We start from the raw sequence: 17,792 nt of genomic DNA, 5'->3' as shown, positions 1-17,792 counted from the left end.
GGGGGCTGACTGAGGAGGCTGTGGCGGTGGCGAGTCAGCTTCCTGGGCCCCTCGGGGTCTCGGATCTGTCATGGACCAGGTCACCCCCTCACCTTGGTACCTCCATTTCTTTTATAGATAAAGATGATCACACACTCCCTCACGGGAGGGCAAGTCCTACATAGATTTTCACAAGAAACCCCACCCTCACCCCAAGCCGCCACCTCCAGAGCAGGAGGCGCTCTGCAAACAGGTGTTAGGACTGTGGCACTCCGACCCCCAGAGCCAACAAGCTATTCCAAGAGAGAAAACAATTAAAAAGCAACTACTTTTATTCTCCAGATAGATTTCAGAACCCTAAAAAAAATTTTTTTTTTAATCTTAAGAGTTAATGCGAATTTGAGGATTGATAACTGTCCACTTTGGCCCAGAGACTCTGAGGTTCCCAGACCCCTTCCACAGGTCCTTGTCCAGGACAAAGGGGCCTCTTTCACTGCGGGGTGTGACATTAGCGTGCCCGCCTTTCCAGAGGACCCTTGAGGGCTCTGCTCTGTCCAGGGGCCCAAATGCTTGGGACAGGTGCACTTGGGCCGGCTCTTAGGAAATCTGTAGGTCTGTTCTTCCCAGGGAGCAGCTCTCCCATTCCAGGAGATCCCACTGGGGCTTCCACTGCTCCTTCTGAGCAGCATTTCCATCCAAGAGCCTTGAACTTCCAGTTTACGAGAAAGCAGCGCGAGGCCGGCTGGCTCTTAGAAATGGCAGCAAGACCAATGATGGGAAATGAAAGTCCACCCCACCCCCGCCTCCCCCGTGAACTTGGAGGTCAGACTTTTCTTTGGAGACCCCTTGGAGGACAGGAGTGATGAGCCTTATCCTACAGCCTATCTGGGCCCCGGGAGATTAGCAGGCCTTCCTCTTGGGGGTCATCTCCTAGTCTTAGTGGGGAAGAATTTCTCCAGTAGTCAGAAAAAAATCACCCCCTGAGATTGGCAAGTTCCCAGCAGGCCAAGACCCAGCGCCCTGCCTCTAAACCGTCCTGAGACCAACGTCAGCATTCCCTTTTTTAAAAAATCAAAGGCAGTTAGAGACACGCTTTCTTAAAAGAATTAGATCTCCTCTTTAAGATGAGGCCTGCCCTGTCCTTTGCTTTAATAAGGAAAAGAAACCCCATCCACTTGGTAAGAGCCATCCTCCTCCGAGCATCCCAAACGGCAACTCTTATCCATGTACACAGAGGCTGCCCAAGCATCATCACATAAATAAGAGGGAAATAATAAAATAGAAACCCTGGGGTTGCAACAATTTTCCAGTTTCCCCTGACACGTCCAGTTACATGGAAAATTGCTGGAACTGGAGATGGTAAAATTAAAAATGTCTCTAAGAAATGAATATCGTTATTGGCTTTGGGTTCTTCCCTTGTTAGTTTTGTTCGCTTGTGTTGGTAAACGCATACCAGGTTAACACGGCGCATGCTCGTTAAACGGTTCGTGAACCGGCGAAGCGAAAAGGATCCATGTGTTTTGCCCACCCACCCCCTAAAAAGAAGTTAATATAATTTAGAACCAACCTAGCATTTAAAAAATGTGGTCGTGATACATTTGGGGTAAAGACTGCTTATGGCACATGCTTGATTCGGCAAGATGATGAATCAAAAACCTCGTGGGTTTTCTTTTCAAGCAGCCAAGGGCAGGCCATTACCAAAACTGTGTGATGGAAAAGAAAGATGAATACCTGATACTTTCCATTTTGTCACATGGTGCAAACGCGCACGCACACACAGTGCACTCATTCACACACACTCAGGACCACGCACAGCCAGCCACCCGCTGCTTGGGGAGGAAGGAGGAAGGAGTTGGGTCGGAGGCAGCCCTGCGGGTGGGCGCTCCAGGCTCGCCGCCGGGTGTGCCACTCTGGATCGGGTATCCTCTCGGCTCTGTCTCCTTGTCTGGGTCTCACACCTGTCCTGGGAAAGCCGCCCCAGAGATGGGGCAGGTGGGGGAGAAATGTAAGGCATACTTTGCTGGGGAGAAGGAAGAAATCCATGCTTCATGCTCGGATGCGAGTTTCAGAGGAAGGCGGGCGTTCTTTTCCCTTTGGCCTCTGCTCCGTCTCGCTGGAAGGTGGGGAAGAAATGACACCAGAAACGAAGGAAGGAGAGAAAGAAAACATGACGACATCATCATCCTGATAAAGGATCCTCGTCATAAATAAATACGGGAGGAGGAAAGACACGTGGGGCTAATGAGACCTCGGGTCAAACACGACAAAGGACTTCTGTTCGCACCCCCCCGCCCCCAGACCCCTAGATGGACTTCCGCCTCCGCATCAGCCTGTGGTTGTCGGTAAAGCTGTGTAACCCGGGAGAGATGGAGCTGATGGGGGATGGGAAGAGGCTGTTTTTTAATGTGCTCGGAGAGATCTCCTCGATCTTGTACGAGACGGAGTGGAAGTAGTGCGGCGCGAGCTTGGCGCTGAAGGAGTTCCGGTGCGCGGCCGAGCGGCCGCCGCAGTCCTGCGGGCGGTAGCAGGTGCAGGAGCACACGGACTGCAGGTCCGCCACGTCCGCCTTGTACCGGGGCCGGCCCTGCCGCGCCTCCTCGGCCAGGTGGATGACCATGCTGCTGCGGTTGCCGGCCAGCGACGCCCTCTCCTCGGCGTCCCGCCGCTCGTCCTCGCTGTTCATGGTCAGGAACCTGAGGACCACCAGGTTGAGGAAGGCCCCGATGACCGTCAGGCCCACCAGGATGTACATAAAGCTGAAGGCCACGTAGAGCGGCTTCTTCTGGAGCGCGCCCTTGGTCTGCAGCGCCACGTAGTCCCCGAAGCCGATGGTAGTCAACGTGATGAAGCAGTAGTAGTAGGCGTGGAAGAAGCTCCACTCTTCGCACTGGGAGAAGGCGGCCGCGCCGATGCACAGCGTCCCCATGCAGGAGAAGAAGCCCACGGTCACCATGTTCTCCATGGACACGTCCGTGTTGCGCACGCCGCAGCACCGCTTGATGCGCTTCAGCAGGTAGCGCACGAACGTGTTCATGCGCTCGCCCAGGCTCTGGAACATCACCAGCGTCAGCGGGATGCCCAGCACCGCGTAGAACATGCAGAAGGCCTTGCCCGCATCCGTCCCGGGGGCGGCGTGCCCGTACCCTGCGGGAGGAGGTGAGAAAACCGGGAGAGGCAGTGAGGCGGGGTGGAGACGGGCGCTGCGGTGGGGCTGGGGGCCCGCCCACACCCCTCCCCCGAGGGGCACTTGGGTGAAGCACAGGGGAGAATCGGTGAAGACATGGCCGAGTTTGGGGTGGGAGAGGTGCTGTGGGCATTTAAGTGGGGGCAGGCAGAGGAGGCGTTTGGGGTCATTTCCCTGTTCTTAGGGCGACACCAAAGTTTTTCGCTTTTTTTTTAAAGCAGCATCTTCACTAATAATACAACGGCAAAAGTAGCCAGGCCCAGGGAGGAAGTTAAATATGCCCACCCTGGATCAACGCTGAGCGTGACCCGTCAAAGAATGTTCACTGCTGCTGCTGCTGCTGCTTTTGACCATCACGATTTTACATCTCGGTCTAAGGCCAGGTTAGGCGGCCAGGTAGGCGGCCAGCTGCGGAAGCACAGGTCCCTGGCCCCTCCTCCAGGGTCAGGCCTCTGCAGAAGGCAAACCTGGACCACTGGGGGCAGGGGATGACCCAACTGCTAGAAGCCGTCCTGTGTGCAGGGAAGGACAGAAAGAACCCCACTTTCCACATGCTCGAGGGTGCTGCCGGAAAGCTCAGTGTGGTCCCGGGACCCCATGCCTCCTGCCCCAGGATCGGTGAGCCCCAACTCGTCTGTGCAGACTCCTTGTCATCTGCCACCTCTTTCTAGCCTCACGATGACCCTATAAAATAGGCAAACTGCATCGGACACCACTGGCGAGAACACTGAGGGAGTTACTCGACTGCAAGGTAGCTTCATGTCTTCAGAGTTGGGATTTGAACCCAGAGTTTTCAGGCCCCAAGAATGAGGTGGAAAAGCAGAAGTCAGGACTTGGGAGAGGTCGCTGCCGAGTGGGGCATGACCTGCACGAGGGCAGAGACTTTTCCCTGTCTGCCCCCTGCTGTATCTACCCCACACCTGGAGCACGCCCAGCACATCGGCAGCTCTTTAACATGTGTGCCCCGGCGTCAACGTGGCCTCATCAGAATCAAGGGGACAGATAACCCCTGAAGACCTCGTGTGCGGAAGGCTTTCGGGACGTCTTTGCATGACTTCACGGGGCATCGCTGGTCCCCAGGCTAGCTGTGCAAAGCTGAGCCTGCACGTCTTCGCGTCCAAGACGAGGACCAGTGGTGCTAGAAAAAGGTCAAGTTACCTGCCCAGGGTCACCCAGCCGGTCAGTGATCAGGTTAGAGCCAGAACAGGGTCTGTGCCATCCCGCACAGGGAACCTAGTTCGGGTTCAAGTTCCAAGACTAACCCCACCCAGAAACCTGGCTTGTGGGCAGTACGGGGGCTGAGAACTTGGAGGCCAACACGGCGTCCAACCTCTCAAATCCTGCCCCATCCAGTAAGGCTTCCTGGGGTTCCCTTGAGCACTGAAGCAGCTTGCATTATTACCTTGGGTCCCGGACAACCTCTCTCAGCCTGGGTTTCCTCGCCTGCTATGTGGGGTGACAGGAATTCTGAGATGGGGTTGTGGCACCCATCCGCGGGGATCAGAGAGCACCAAGCCCAGGGTCTAGTACGCAGGAGGAACCTGCACCCCTCCCGCTGCCCCCCACCCCCACAGGAAGCTTATTTTTTAAAGAAATAGTTTTGTCTTTATTTTTAGGCTTACAAGGGCTTTTTTTTTTTTTTTTTTTTTTTCTTGGCCACACCCACAGCGTGCCGAAGTTCCTGGGCCAGGGATTGAACCCACACCACAACCATGACCCAAGCTGCTGCCGGGACAATGCTGGATCCTTAACCTGCTGAGCCATCAGGGAACCCCACAGGGAGCTTCCTCTGCTCCAGCCCATGCCTCTCTGCCAGGAGGCGTCTCTATATTCTGCCTGCCTCCCTCTGGCATGAACCTGTGCCGCCTGCCCCTGGGGCCATACTGTCACTGGAGAGACGACAACGTCACACATTTGCCTCGAGGAGTGCTTCTCTTCCTCGGGCCCTCAGTGCCACTGAGCCAGCACAGAGCTCGGACCCTTCAGAAAGGTCCCACCCTTATGAAAGAGGAGAAGTGGCAGGACCACATCGGAGTCGGGGCCAGAAAGGACCAAACAGGGACATCGCAAGAAGGGGAGGACAGCAGGGTAGTGATGGAAATTATCCAACCTGAAGGGCAGAGAATAAAGATCAAACTTAAATTGTAAATGCCTCAGAGACCTGGAAGACCATGTCCCTGGGTGTTCCAGAAAGAAAACAGAATGAGACCAAAAAAAAAAAAAAATATATATATATATATATATATAGGCAACAGTAACCAAATTTGGTGAAAGACACAAATTTACAGATGCAAGAAGCTCAGCAAACCTCAAGCAAATACAAAGATAAACCACACATCAGAATCAGGCTACTGAAAACTACAAGGAGAAAATCTTGAAAGCACCCACAATCCATCATTTCTAGAGACCCACCCCTCTGAGCACCACCAACTCTAATCACAGACAGTGGAGGCCAGAGACGCTGGGAAGAGAGCAGGAAGGAGGTTTGTTTTTAAAAAGAGCCGAACCCCGAACTGTCTATCCAGGGAAAACACCCTTGAAGCATGAAGGCAAAATCCACTTTCAGATTCAAGAAAAGTTGTTTCCAGCTGCCCTGCAGGGCCCGCTCACCAAAGGACGTTCTTCTGCCTGCAGGGAAATGCACCAGATGGAGCCTCAGGTCTTCAGGAAAGAACGAAACACGTCCTGGTAAACAAGTGGGTTTATATTTATACAAAATGCAGGGGTGGGAATCCCATGACAGCTCCAGACGGCTCACCTGTGCGGCTGAGCGAACACCCAGATGGAGCCTGGAGAACCGCACACTGCCGGCAACTTAATAAGGCGGCAAATTAGCTCCCAGGTCCGACGGACAGGGGAGATACACTGCAGGAACAGCACTGGCTGGGTTACAACCCAGTGCCCAGGCCCCGACCCCCTTCCTGTCAGTAACGATGAGCCGGAGCAGTTTCCCTCCGCAGGGCCTGTACATCCTGTCGCAGGCCGGGTCCCTCCTGCTTGTCTTGCACAGAAGGAGAGAGCGTGATCATGTCAACGCCCCTCGCTCGCTCTCACGGGTCCGTCACAGCTTTGACCTCCTTTCGCAGGACACGTGCCTGAGAGAGGGCGGGCCGGAGGCACCACTGAAGTTCAGGGCCTGCCATGTAAACAGATCCCCCAGGGGCCCGGGATCATTCCCACCGCAGCAAGCCTTCCAGGAAACAGGAGGCTGTGCCGGTTATCAATTTCCCCATCTGGACGCACCACCTCCAGCCTCCTCTCTCCTGGATGGCATCTGTAGGAGCCACATCGAGGGCTTTTGGGGTCAGTTGAGTTCATCCAAGGGACAGCCCCAGCAGGAGGTCAGAGGGCCAGAGGGAGATGGGGCCTGGGGTAAGGGTAACTGCTGCCGGCCGGTCCTCCCTCCTGTGCCAGCTACTGCATCCCAGACACACTGACAGACAGCTCTGCACTGATGCTCGGCCCGGCTCCCTCCTTTCCCGGCCTTGTCCTCCCTTTACCCCACGCACCCTTCCCACCCTGCAGAGAGCCCAGAGTTCACTGCAGCGGCAGCACGCTCAGTCTGAACAAAGTCCCTGGCCTGTACTCTGAAAACTCTAAGATGCCGATAAAAGAAACTGAAGATGACACGGATGGAAAGATCTACCATGTTCTTGCAGTGGAAGAATCAATACTGTTAAAATGACTGCCACTCAAGGCAGGCTACAGATTCAGTGCATCTCTCTCTCATTACCAATGGTGTTTTTCACAGAACATTTTTCATAGACTAGAACAGTTTTTTAATTTGCATGGAAACATGAAAGACACTGAATAGCCAATACGATCCTGAGAAAGAAAAACAGCGGGAAGAATTAGGCGCCCAGATTTCAGGCTATACTACAAAGCCACAGTCTTCAAAACAGTATGGTAGTGGCCCCGAAAGAGAAATACAGATCGGTGGAACAGGACAGAAGGCCCAAGAGGGGAGAGGGGTACCAAGCTTGGATGTTCTCAGGCTCTGTGACAATGTGGGTCCTGAAAGACTGGTTTTCTCTGGGAGCGAAGGGACGCAGCCTGGCCTCCCTGGGGGCTGTGCTGTACTCACACATCTGTTCTGATGTTATCCATTCAGACAGGTCCAGAGCACTGACTGCACCCCAGGGTCCAGCACAGGGGTCCCTGGGCCGGTGCCCTCACTTGCACTTGGGCTCTGAAACCTTTCAGCCAAGGCTCCAGAAGCTGCGCCCCCCTCCCCCAGGACAACATTCAGACACAAGGTGCAGCCTTCCAGTGCTCAGTGGTGCCCATGTAGGTCCTCAGCCAACAGGCCCCAGGAGTGACAGACCCATGCAGAAACCCGCCCGCACCCAGACCCTCTCGGCTGGCTTGCTCTGCGCTCGCTCCCGGCCGCCAGGGCAGCACTCCCACTGCCTGCACTTCTCCCCCAGTTCAGATGCTGTCCCGCCCTGAGGAAGAGTCAGAGCTGTGGCCTCCAGGGGCCTGGCCATGGGTGAGAGCGGGGGAGGAGCAGTCATTTCCTCCCTCCCTCCCTCCCTCTGCTGCCTCTGGCCAGACTGTGAGCTCCCGGGAGGTGAGACCCCAGAGCCCCCCCAGAGCAGGCACTGGGAATGCGGAGGCTGCATAGCCGTGCGTATGATCTCCATCCTCCAGACTGGCCTCTGAGCCCAGCCCGGCTGGGGACAGCTTTGCCCAAGACATGGCATCAACCAGCCCAATTTTCATGGCCCCTTTAATAGACTTAGTGGGGCTCTTTGATCTGTCCTGGGAGAAGCTCTGCAGAGGAGAGCTCTGCACCTCTCGGCTGCAGCTGGCTTGCACGATAAAGCAAAACGAATAGGCTCCATCTTCCCACAGGGAGCACGGCAGAGAAGGAGGGCAATAAAACGAATCATTTCTATTGGGTCAGGGGCTCCCCAAAGAACCCTGCAAGATGCCCTGTGTGCCCCCAGCTCCTACAGGATTTCTCAGAAACCCGACAGCCGCCGAGTCCGAGCAGTTTCCATGCCCGGCTCCTGCTCTGGGCAGCATCTCATCAGGACCCCGTGAGCACCCCTCATGCTCCCTTCATCATGGAAAGTGAACGAGGCAAGTGGGCAACGTGGGTCGCAGACCAGCCTTGCTCCCGGTGCTCCAGAACCATCTGTGGCTGGGAATCTAGGCTCCTTAACTGCTGGCCATAAACGACCTTTGCAGACTGACAGCCCTTCACAGTTTGCAAAGCCTCCCCCACAGCAGAGTGCCTCTCCCTGAAACCCATCCTGAGCCCTCTGCCAGAAACGACCAAGCCCGCTCTGAATTCCCCTCCAAGACACTGCCCCAGATGGGGCGAGCCTGGCCCTTGGCATCAGGACAGCCTGGGTTGAGCCCCGACTTGGACCCTCAAGGACCAGAGATGGTCACCCCCGCCCCCGAGGCCTGCCTCATTCTCTTCTGTCAAGTTCGCAGCCCTCCCGCCATCCCAAGGTTGCTCTGCTGCTCCCTCTGCAGATGCGGCCACCGAGGCCACGTGCCAGGTGAGAGCAGCCAGACCACCGCCTCCAGCCCATGGCCAGAGAAGGCCACCCAGGCCTCTGGGCCTCAGGAAATGCGCTGCTGGGAGCGGATGAAATATTTATCAAGGACACACAAGGATTTTGTGCCTGTAGGAATTCAAATAGGCACAAATCCCATTAAAGAGTGACTCAGGGTGGCTTTGCGGAGGGAGGGGCGGAGAAGGGAGCTGCCCTCAGCTCCCCCACGCTTTCCGGCCGGCTCCCCACTCAGCCGTCCTCCCACAGCGCTGGCCTGGCTCCAGCCCCGGATGAGCTCCCCCTGCTGGTAAAACCCAGGTGTCTGCAGACACCGAGAAGCAAAATCCCGTGGGGATGGGCAGGAGGGGTCCTCGGGAGGTTCCTGGGCAGAGGTCCAGAACTCCCAAGGACTACATCAGGTTCCATCACCCACTACCAGCCGTGACCTTGGGAAAGGCACCCACCTAGACACTAAACCTGGACTTTCTCTCCTGTCAGGGATGGACGAGCAGACCCGCCTTCTAATCAGTTCCCTGCACTTGACCGTCCACCAAGCTTTTCTGCATTCCTTCTTCCAGCTAAAAGCGCTACTCCCTGTAGCCACCCTTCTCGCAACCTGCCAGAACCTGGTCCCACCAGGTCCCACCTCGGGGTCCTGGGCTAGTGTGCAGGACTCCTATTCAGGCCTGGAGACAGAGGGTGCTTCTTGTGAGCACTGACCAAGTCACCAGCCAAGCCCTGAACCAACGAGACTTTTGCTCTTTCCTGTCAGACCTAAAGGGGCCAGGGTGTGATGGCCGGAGCCACTGCAGTCATTTTAGCACCATGATGATGAGCCCAACCAGGGAGGAGGCTCTCCTGAGAAACAAGAGCCTTCGTGCCACCACCTGCTTAGGTCTGAGCCCAGCCTCCAATCGGCCCTTCTCAGGCGCTCCTGTCTGTCCCCTGGTAACCTCCCAGCTTCAGCCAGTGCATCAATTGCAACAGATTAACACTCAACACGTCCTCCTCCTTAGCATGACTACAAACAATGAAGAGTGTTCTGGGACAGAGAGCAAAGTTCTCTGCGATTCACATGCCCTGCCTGCCCCTCACAGATTATCTTACAGGCCACCCGGCCTGTCCCAGGGGAGGGGGGCAGGTGAAGTCCCCTGGGCTGGCAGGCGGATGGTGGCCAGCTAGAGGGCCATCCCCAGAAAGAGCAGCCGCTCCCCGGCCCCACCACCATGGCTGCAGGCCAGAGCGACCCAATTTCCCGATGTTTAAAGAGAAGCTGGAAATACGGATTTTGAAAACGTGGGATCTAATTGGCATCTAATGAAACATTTTAAAGCATGGCACAGGCCAAACAAAATAAGGCAAAACCGACCATCTGTTTGTCTACCAGAGGTCCCGATGCTCCAGGCCCGGAGGAAAAGGAAGGAACTTGAGGGAAGGGAGGGTGGGGGCAGGAGGGGGCAGTGAGAGACCCGCCAGGCCTCGCCTCCCCCCCAGCCTCAGCTCACGCCCCCCTCCCCCCTATTCCCTCGTCACAGTGAGGTCCTTGCAGCAAGAATCATCTGCTGGCTCCATCTCACAGATGCACAGATAAAGGCCCCCATGGAAAGAGGCCAGCCCTGCCCTGCTCCGAGCTCCAGGCCCAGCCACAGCAAGACGAGCCTGGCCATTCCCTGCAGACAGAGACCCCTCCCCACAATCCCTGGGGAACTCAGCCCACAGGGCCCTGACCCCATCTCACAGATGAGAACACTGAGGCTCTGTCCAGGGTCTGGGATCCCAAGACCCAAACCCTGGGCCCTCTCAGAGCCGCCTGGAGGCCTGGTGGCATGCACGGTCACCTGTTTGGCACTGTGCCCTCTGGAGGAAAAGCTGGCAGTTTAAAGCAAGCAGTTCCCTCGCAGGCATTGTTGTCATGATTATCACTGGTGGCGTTATCATGATCAATGTCACTGTTAGCATCATTATTAGTACCATTCATTTCCCCAAACGGTCCCTTCCAGCTTCCCTTCCCCGTGTCTTCAGGGGGAAAGGAGACCTGACAATACATTTTTTAAACCCCGGAAGCTCAGGAGGCACAGTCACTAACAGCAGCTCGCGATGGGTCTTTCTCCTCCTGACTCGGGGGAGGTCTCATGCGAGGACCCCCTCGGCAGAGCCCGGCAAGCCCAAGGCCGGCACAAGGGGTGCCAGGGCAGGGCAGGGCCCATGGCCTTGAGACCCCCACCCACACTCATTCTCAAGCAGGTGCCCACCCCCCGAGCTGCGCTGAACAGACATTCCCTCTCAGCGGTTCTGTGTCATCACTCGGGAGCGCCTGGCAGATGCCATGTGGGGGCTCCTGAAACCTTGGTCCGGGCTCCAGCCGGGCCTCTTCCCAGCTCTGGGCTGCCCCTCCCGGGCCCCGTTTCCTTCCCGTTATGAGGATCCAGTGGGATATGCAATCACGTGTTATTATTCTCATCTTAGAGGTGAGGAAGCTGAGCCTGGGCAGCCCCGTGTGTTTCTCCTTTGGTCCTGCAAGGACCTTGGGAGGCTGGCATCAGAAGACCCTCGGCTGGGGGCACGGATCCATCGGGGGGCCCTGAGGGGGCAGACGGTGGTGACCCTCGGAAGGTGGCAGGAAAGGAAAAGCGGGACTTTACGGTTCGCACAGGCATGGTCTCTCCTCTTAGTGCAGACCAAGTAGCAACAACAAAATCCTTCCTTCAAAGGCTATTTTTAGCAACTCTACCCTTGGGTGTACAGCCAGAAGAATTTAAAACAGGTATGCAAATACTTGTACACGCACGTTCATACGGCACTATTCACAACCGCCCAAATGTCTGTGGATGGATGAATGGATTAGCAAAATATGGTCTCTCCCGACAATGGGATATTATTCGACTTTTAAGAAAAGAAAGAAATGGAAGCAACCTCAGTGTCCACTGATGGATGAATGGACAAAGAAAACGTGCTATGGGACCTAATTAAACATACAAGTTTTGCACAGCAAGGGAAACCATCAACAAAAGGAAAAGAAGACAAACCCACGGAATGAGAGAAAGTGTTTGCAAACAATGAGACTGACAAGGGATTCATTTCCGAAGCACACAAACAGTTCATGCAGCTCAAAATAATAAACAACAACCACCCAATCAAAAAATGGGCAGAAGATCTAAACAGACATTTTTCCAAAGAAGACATATGGACAGTCAACAGGCACAGGAAAAGAGGCTCAACATTGCGAATTATTAGAGAAATGCAGATCAAAACTACAACAAGGCATCCCTTCACACCGCTCAGAATGGCCATCATCAAAACATCTACAAACAATAAATGCTGAGAAGGTGTGGAAAAAAGGGAACCCTCCTGCACTGTTGGTGGGAGTGTAAATTGGTGCAACCGCTATGAAACACAGTATGAAGGTTCCTCAACTAAAAGCAGAGTTGCCATATGATCCAGCAACCCCACCCCTGGGCATATATCCAGACAAAACTAATTTGAAAAGATACACGCACCCCAGTATTCAAGCAACACTATTCACAAGAGCCAAGACTTGGAAGCAACCTTCGTCCATTGAGAGATGAATGGATAAAGAAGATGTGGTACGCACACAGAGTGGAATACTACTCAGCCATAAAAAAGAATGGACTAATGCCATTTGCAGCAACACGGATGGACCTAGAGGTTATCATACTAAGTGAAGTAAGTCAAAGACAAATATCATTATCACTTGTATGCGGCATCTAAAAAAATGATACAAACGAACTTATTTATAAAACAGAAATAGCAGAAAACAAATTTATGGTTACCAAAGGGGCAAGGGCAGGGAGGGATAAATTAGGAGTTCGGGATTAACATATACACACTCCTATATATTAAATAGATAACCAACAAGGGTCTGTTATATAGCACAGGGAATTATACTGTCTTCCAATAACCTATAATGGAAAAGAATCTAGAAAAGCATACATACCTATATATAATGGAATCTTTTTGCTATAGCTATGCACTAACACACGGTAAATCAACTACATTTCAATAAAAAGTTAAAAAAAAACCAATACATGAACAAACCAAACAAAAAAACACATGACTCCAGAGAACCAGAGCAGCAGATGCCAGAAGGGGAAGGTACAGTGGGTAAAGGGGTCAGCAGTCTGGTGACAGAGAGAAATTAAACTTTTGGTGGCGAGCACACTGCTGTGTACAGAAGTAGACATGCAGCACTGTCCACATGACACCTCTAATGTTATAAGCCAATAAAAATAATTTCAAAAAAAGAAAACAGTGTCCAAATACCATGGAATATTACTCAGCCATAGGCGAGGAGGAAATAAATCTTGCCATTTGAGACAATACAAACAGACATTATGCTAACTGAAGCAAGTCAGAGAAAGACAAACACTATACCATCTCACTTATAAAGGGAATTTTTTTAAAACATCAAGCTCAAGGAAATAAAAAAATCAGACGCATAGATACAGAGAACAGACAGATGGTTGCTGGAGGTGGGGGTGGGGTGGGCAAAATGAGTGAAGGGGTCAAAGATACAAACTTCCAGTTGTAAAAGAAATGAGTCCTGGGGAGGCGAGGTCCAGCACCTTGGCTATTGTTAGTTACACTGTATTGCATATTTGAAAGGTGCTAGGAGAACAGATCTTAAAGGCTTATTATTAGCACATGGGAAAAAAAAAATTGGTGACTGTGGGTGGTGATGGATGTTAACCAGAGCACGAGAGCCATCATTTCACACTATATACAAGGATCAAATCATTACGTCACACACCCGAACCTAAGATAATGTTACGTTTCAATTACAGCTCAATTAAAAAAATGTTTTCAAAGGAGGAACTCTCCAAAACCGCCTACCGTGTGGCTGAGCCTTGGAAACATTATTCAGACGAAAGAAGCCAGACACACAAGGTAACAATGTATGATTCCATTTACAAGAAATGTCCAGAGTGGGCAAGTGTGTAGCAACAGAGAGCAGAGTAGGGGTTCCTGGGGCTGGAGGAGGGAGGGGAGAACAGGGGGTGACTGCTCCCCACGAGTCTGGGGTTTCCTCTGGGGATGGTGCAGATGTCTTGGAGCCAGGCTGGCGTGGTGGTTGCAAACATTATTTACATACTTTAAGATGGTTAATTTTATATTAGGTGTATTTCACCTCACTAAAAAGTGGGGAAAGCCATTATTTTTAAAGCCAAACTCTTCCCAGTTTCTAAGGCTGCCACTCTGTCCTGAACAGGAGCAGGACTAAGTCAAGGCACAGCCCCTCCCGGGCCCCAAGCCCTCAGATATCTCAGGCTTGGACCCACAGAGGCATGGAACCATGTCGACAGAAGAGGCTAGAGGGCCTCCATCCACCGAGCTTGCTTTTGAAGAGGGTCACATACAATGTGCCCAGGAAAGAGTTCAAGGGGCTGAGCTGATGGTTAAAGCCTCCAGTCCTCAGTATCTCCAGGCCCACTTGCTCAAGAGTCTGGGACCTCCAGTCAGCGACCAAAATGCAAGGGCGCCCTCTGGCGGGCACACGCATGACTGCAGAAGCCGGGATTCCGCGGCATCCTCCGCCAGCCCTGGGTTCCCCTGGGACTGCATCCAGAACCAAGGAGGCAGGGAAAAGCCATTCATCTTTTTCAAGAGGGCACACAGGGTGTGGTGAACTTCTCAGAAGTTGCCACCAACCCATGGAAGCGTTGACGAAACAGAGTAACAGTAACGATCCCAGATGATAGCGGCGGCCACAACCACTGCTCGCTGAGGGCACACGCTGTGCCAGGAATGGAGCTAAAATGTCTCACAGGCATCAACTCACTCACTCTGGGGGAGGGAACACTCCGCATAGTCAGCGGTGGTGTCTGCGCAGCACGGAGGAGAAACGTGGGGGCAATTGGACACACCCCAGAGGCAGGGCTGGCACCCAGCCTAACCGCCGGCTCGCAGCGGCCGGGATGCTGCAACAAAGCGCCCAGCCCTCCCCTTGGCCGGTGAGCTTGATGGGAGCTCGTAGTCTCCTCCTGATCCCTCCAGCCCTTCCCGTTACAACTGTCTCTCTCTCATCCTAAACCCCTTTCGTCTCTACCCACAGAACATAATCCCCCCCCAAAAAAATCCACAAAAAACACTACAAGGAAATGTGGGGAAAACAAGCTAAATTTAAAAATAAAATTCACAAGAAAAATGATAATGACTGGCCCACAGGAACCTGCTGTACAGCACAGAGAACTCTGCCCAATATGCTGTAATCGTCTATGTGGAAAAAGAATCTGCAAGCGAATGGATGTGTGTACACGGAGAACTGAATCGCTTTCTTGTGCAGCAGAAATATCGCAGCCTTGGAAATAACTATACTTCAATAAAACTTTAAAAATGAAAATAAGAAAAATGATATAAAATTGAGCTGACTTTTGAAGCCTCCTGGTAGAATAAGAAAACTTTAAGTCCAGTTTAATACCCGAGAATCCCCACTCATCCGGGAATAACTGACACCTTGGTTTTCGAAGGAGGGAAACCAAGTCCCAAATATTCCAGGTCAGGCTTGTTTCTGTGTGAGGCAGGTTCGCTTTTTTCAGGCCAGCTCACCAGACGGGCATGGAAGGGACGAGTTCTCAGAGCAAAGATCAGAGAGAGTCTGGGCTGCCAAGTTACTCAGGTGGGGGCCCAGGCCCTCCCCCCCAAACCCCCCCCCAAACCCTGTGCATCAACTCCAGGGCCCTGTGCAGACACAGCCCACCCTTCCCTCCTAGCCCCTGGCCCCCTCAGATCTGGGGAGGTCCCCTTCTCCCTACTCTGAGTTCCCAAAGGCGCTCTGGGCACATGGGACCTAAGGCACGTGGAGGTGGGCAGCCTGTCACAAGCCTGCTCCATTGAGGAATGAGCCTGATTCAAGCCTGTGGGGAGACAGGGCTGGAGGAGCAATGGGAGTGGAGCTTTCACAGCTGAAAAGGACCAGATGCAAAGCCTCTGCCTCTAGACACCTGCCGAGCGGAAGTCAAGGCAGAGGCTCACGTGGGTGGGCTGACCTGGACCTGCTCCAGGGCGGGTCCTAGGGGCCTGAGACCCTGCATTTCTATCTCCGAGGGCCTCAAGTGTTGCTCATTTCCTCAAGAAGCCACAGACGCCAGTGGGTTCTAGCTGAGATGCTGGTGCTCACCCTCCTGCCCTTGGCACAAGGCTGGCCCGCACCATCCCTCGCAGGCAGGCGTGGCCCTGGGACTCGGTGCCAGCCAGTAGGCTCCGGCCTTGTCGCCAAAGCCCGGTTGCATGATGCTCGTCCTCTTTCCCTCCTCCTCCTCCCGGCTCCATCTGAACACGGAGAGGACTCGGGACCTCGGCCAGGATGGAGCCTCCAGCTCTTAGGAGCCGGGTTCTGAGGGGCTGTGTGGGACAGAGGCCCTCCTGATCCAAGGGGGCTGTGACACAGAGGTGGTGACTCGTGCTGCATGAAGCTGGGATGTCGGGGAGGTGCCTGCTACGCCCCAGCTCCCGACAAGCACTTGATGCTTTTTAGTGTGCTGGTTTTAGAGACAATGGGTTTTACCCGCAGAGACCACACTCAGAGCAGAGGCAGTCACTGTTGACCCGGCTGTCCAACAGGATCCCGAGAAGACCCCCGACTCGGGGACAGACACAGTCCACAGAGACCTTCTGGACCTGTTCCCACACCTGCCGGGGCAGGCGAGGCGAGACGGTCATGTCCATTTCACAGGTGAGAAAAAACTGGGTCTCAGGGACATGATGAGCCGTGTGACCTTGGGGACATGCCACTAGCAGTGGGGGTTGGCCTGGGACGTGGCTGGGACTGCAGAGTGCAGCCTGCTCTGTGATGCTGATGGTGTCCATGCACAGCTGTGCACACACACCACATATACACACATATACATACATGCACACGCACATGCAAAGATACACACGCACAGACACAGACGACACACACACAGATGTGTTCATACAGACACACGCACAGATACACACATGCAGCTCTGGGGCCCCAGACACTCCGGAGCGTAAGAGAACAGCAGCGAGACAAAGCTGAAGCACGTGAGAAGCCCGCTCGCTCCTTCCCTCATTAGCAATAGTGAACATGCAGAACTGTGAGCACGGACGAAAACCGCGGGGCGATGCTTGGCACGCAGCCTCTGTCCTCGGATTCCTTCTGGAAAATGGAGAGTAACAATAGTACCAGCCTCGCGGAGTGGCGGGATGAAAGGATTTCAGCCAAGTCACTTGCCCAAGGACACACGACTAATATGGGGGCAGTCCTCGGCTGCCCCACAGCCTCCCCACCCCGTGTCAACCTCCTTCTAAAAAGGCGGCAGCCGGCACCTGCAAGACACACGCACAGGCGTGCATAGGCACACTCGTGTGTGCACACACACAGCCCAGACCACGGCGCTCCCAGACCCTCCCTTACGTAACCAGAGCCCCAGGTGGCTGCAGGCAGAGTGGAAAAACCCCAGCACGGAGCCACACCAGCTCGGCTGCCTGCTTGTCGGCATGCCTCTGGGAACAGGCTTCAGCACCTTGTGCCTGGGTCTGTCCTGGACGCCAAGTAGCCTGTACCTCCCCCCGGCTTGCCGTGAGCATCACAGATGACAGACAGGAAACACCAGGGCCTCCCTGATGTCAGGGGCCTGGACCCTTCTGGCCTTTGGTTCTGCCTTTTGGTTTCCAAGACACCTTGTAGATGCTGTAAATGAGCTTGTCGCAGGCACCCAAGTCTCCTTTCTCCTACTTTATGCCCCAGGGACTTTGCCCGTGCTATGTGGCCGGCCGAGGACACCTCGACTCCGCAGCTTGCCTGTGGGTTCACCCTGGCCCCTCAGCCTTGGGATGGGGGACCCACAGTGCGGAGTCCTGACTCCCTAGGCTGGTGGCCTCAAAGGACTGGGTAAGTGCCAGTCCCAAGGGAGCAGGACTTGTCCCAGAGGTCAGAGGGAGGAGGAGACCCTGAGGACAGGGTGGTGGCAGTGGGGGAGCCCCAGCCCAGTACTGCTCTAGGGGTGCAGCTGGGGACCTGACCTCCCCCTGGTCAGAAAGGCAGGCATCCAAATGCACCTGTGAGTGGGCCACGGACCAAACACCTCATCCATGGCTTCCCTGCCCCCTCGGCAAGGAGGCCAGGGACTCGTGCAAGG

At 54.2% G+C, this 17,792-nt stretch overlaps 1 protein-coding gene across 2 annotated transcripts in view; it reads right to left on the bottom strand.

Moving 5' to 3' along the window:
* Positions 1-293: 293 nt before the first annotated feature.
* KCNK9 (potassium two pore domain channel subfamily K member 9) overlaps positions 294-17,792 on the bottom strand; it is an 82,399-nt gene continuing 64,900 nt past the window's right edge. For both annotated transcript variants that reach the window (XM_021088862.2, XM_085021614.1), the window contains exon 2: positions 294-3,123. In XM_021088862.2, coding sequence (XP_020944521.2) covers positions 2,282-3,123 — 842 coding nt within the window. In that variant the 3' untranslated portion in view covers positions 294-2,281. The remainder of the gene's footprint in view (positions 3,124-17,792) is intronic.

The sequence above is a fragment of the Sus scrofa genome, chromosome 4 (genome assembly GCF_054392235.1).
Source record: "Sus scrofa isolate SSC_HxYL_T2T_F1_AM1 chromosome 4, Sscrofa_HxYL_maternal_Yorkshire_Landrace_v2.0, whole genome shotgun sequence".
Lineage (NCBI taxonomy): Eukaryota > Metazoa > Chordata > Mammalia > Artiodactyla > Suidae > Sus > Sus scrofa.
The sequence above is the reverse complement of the archived record's forward strand: the minus strand, read 5'-3'. Positions and strand labels throughout refer to the sequence as shown.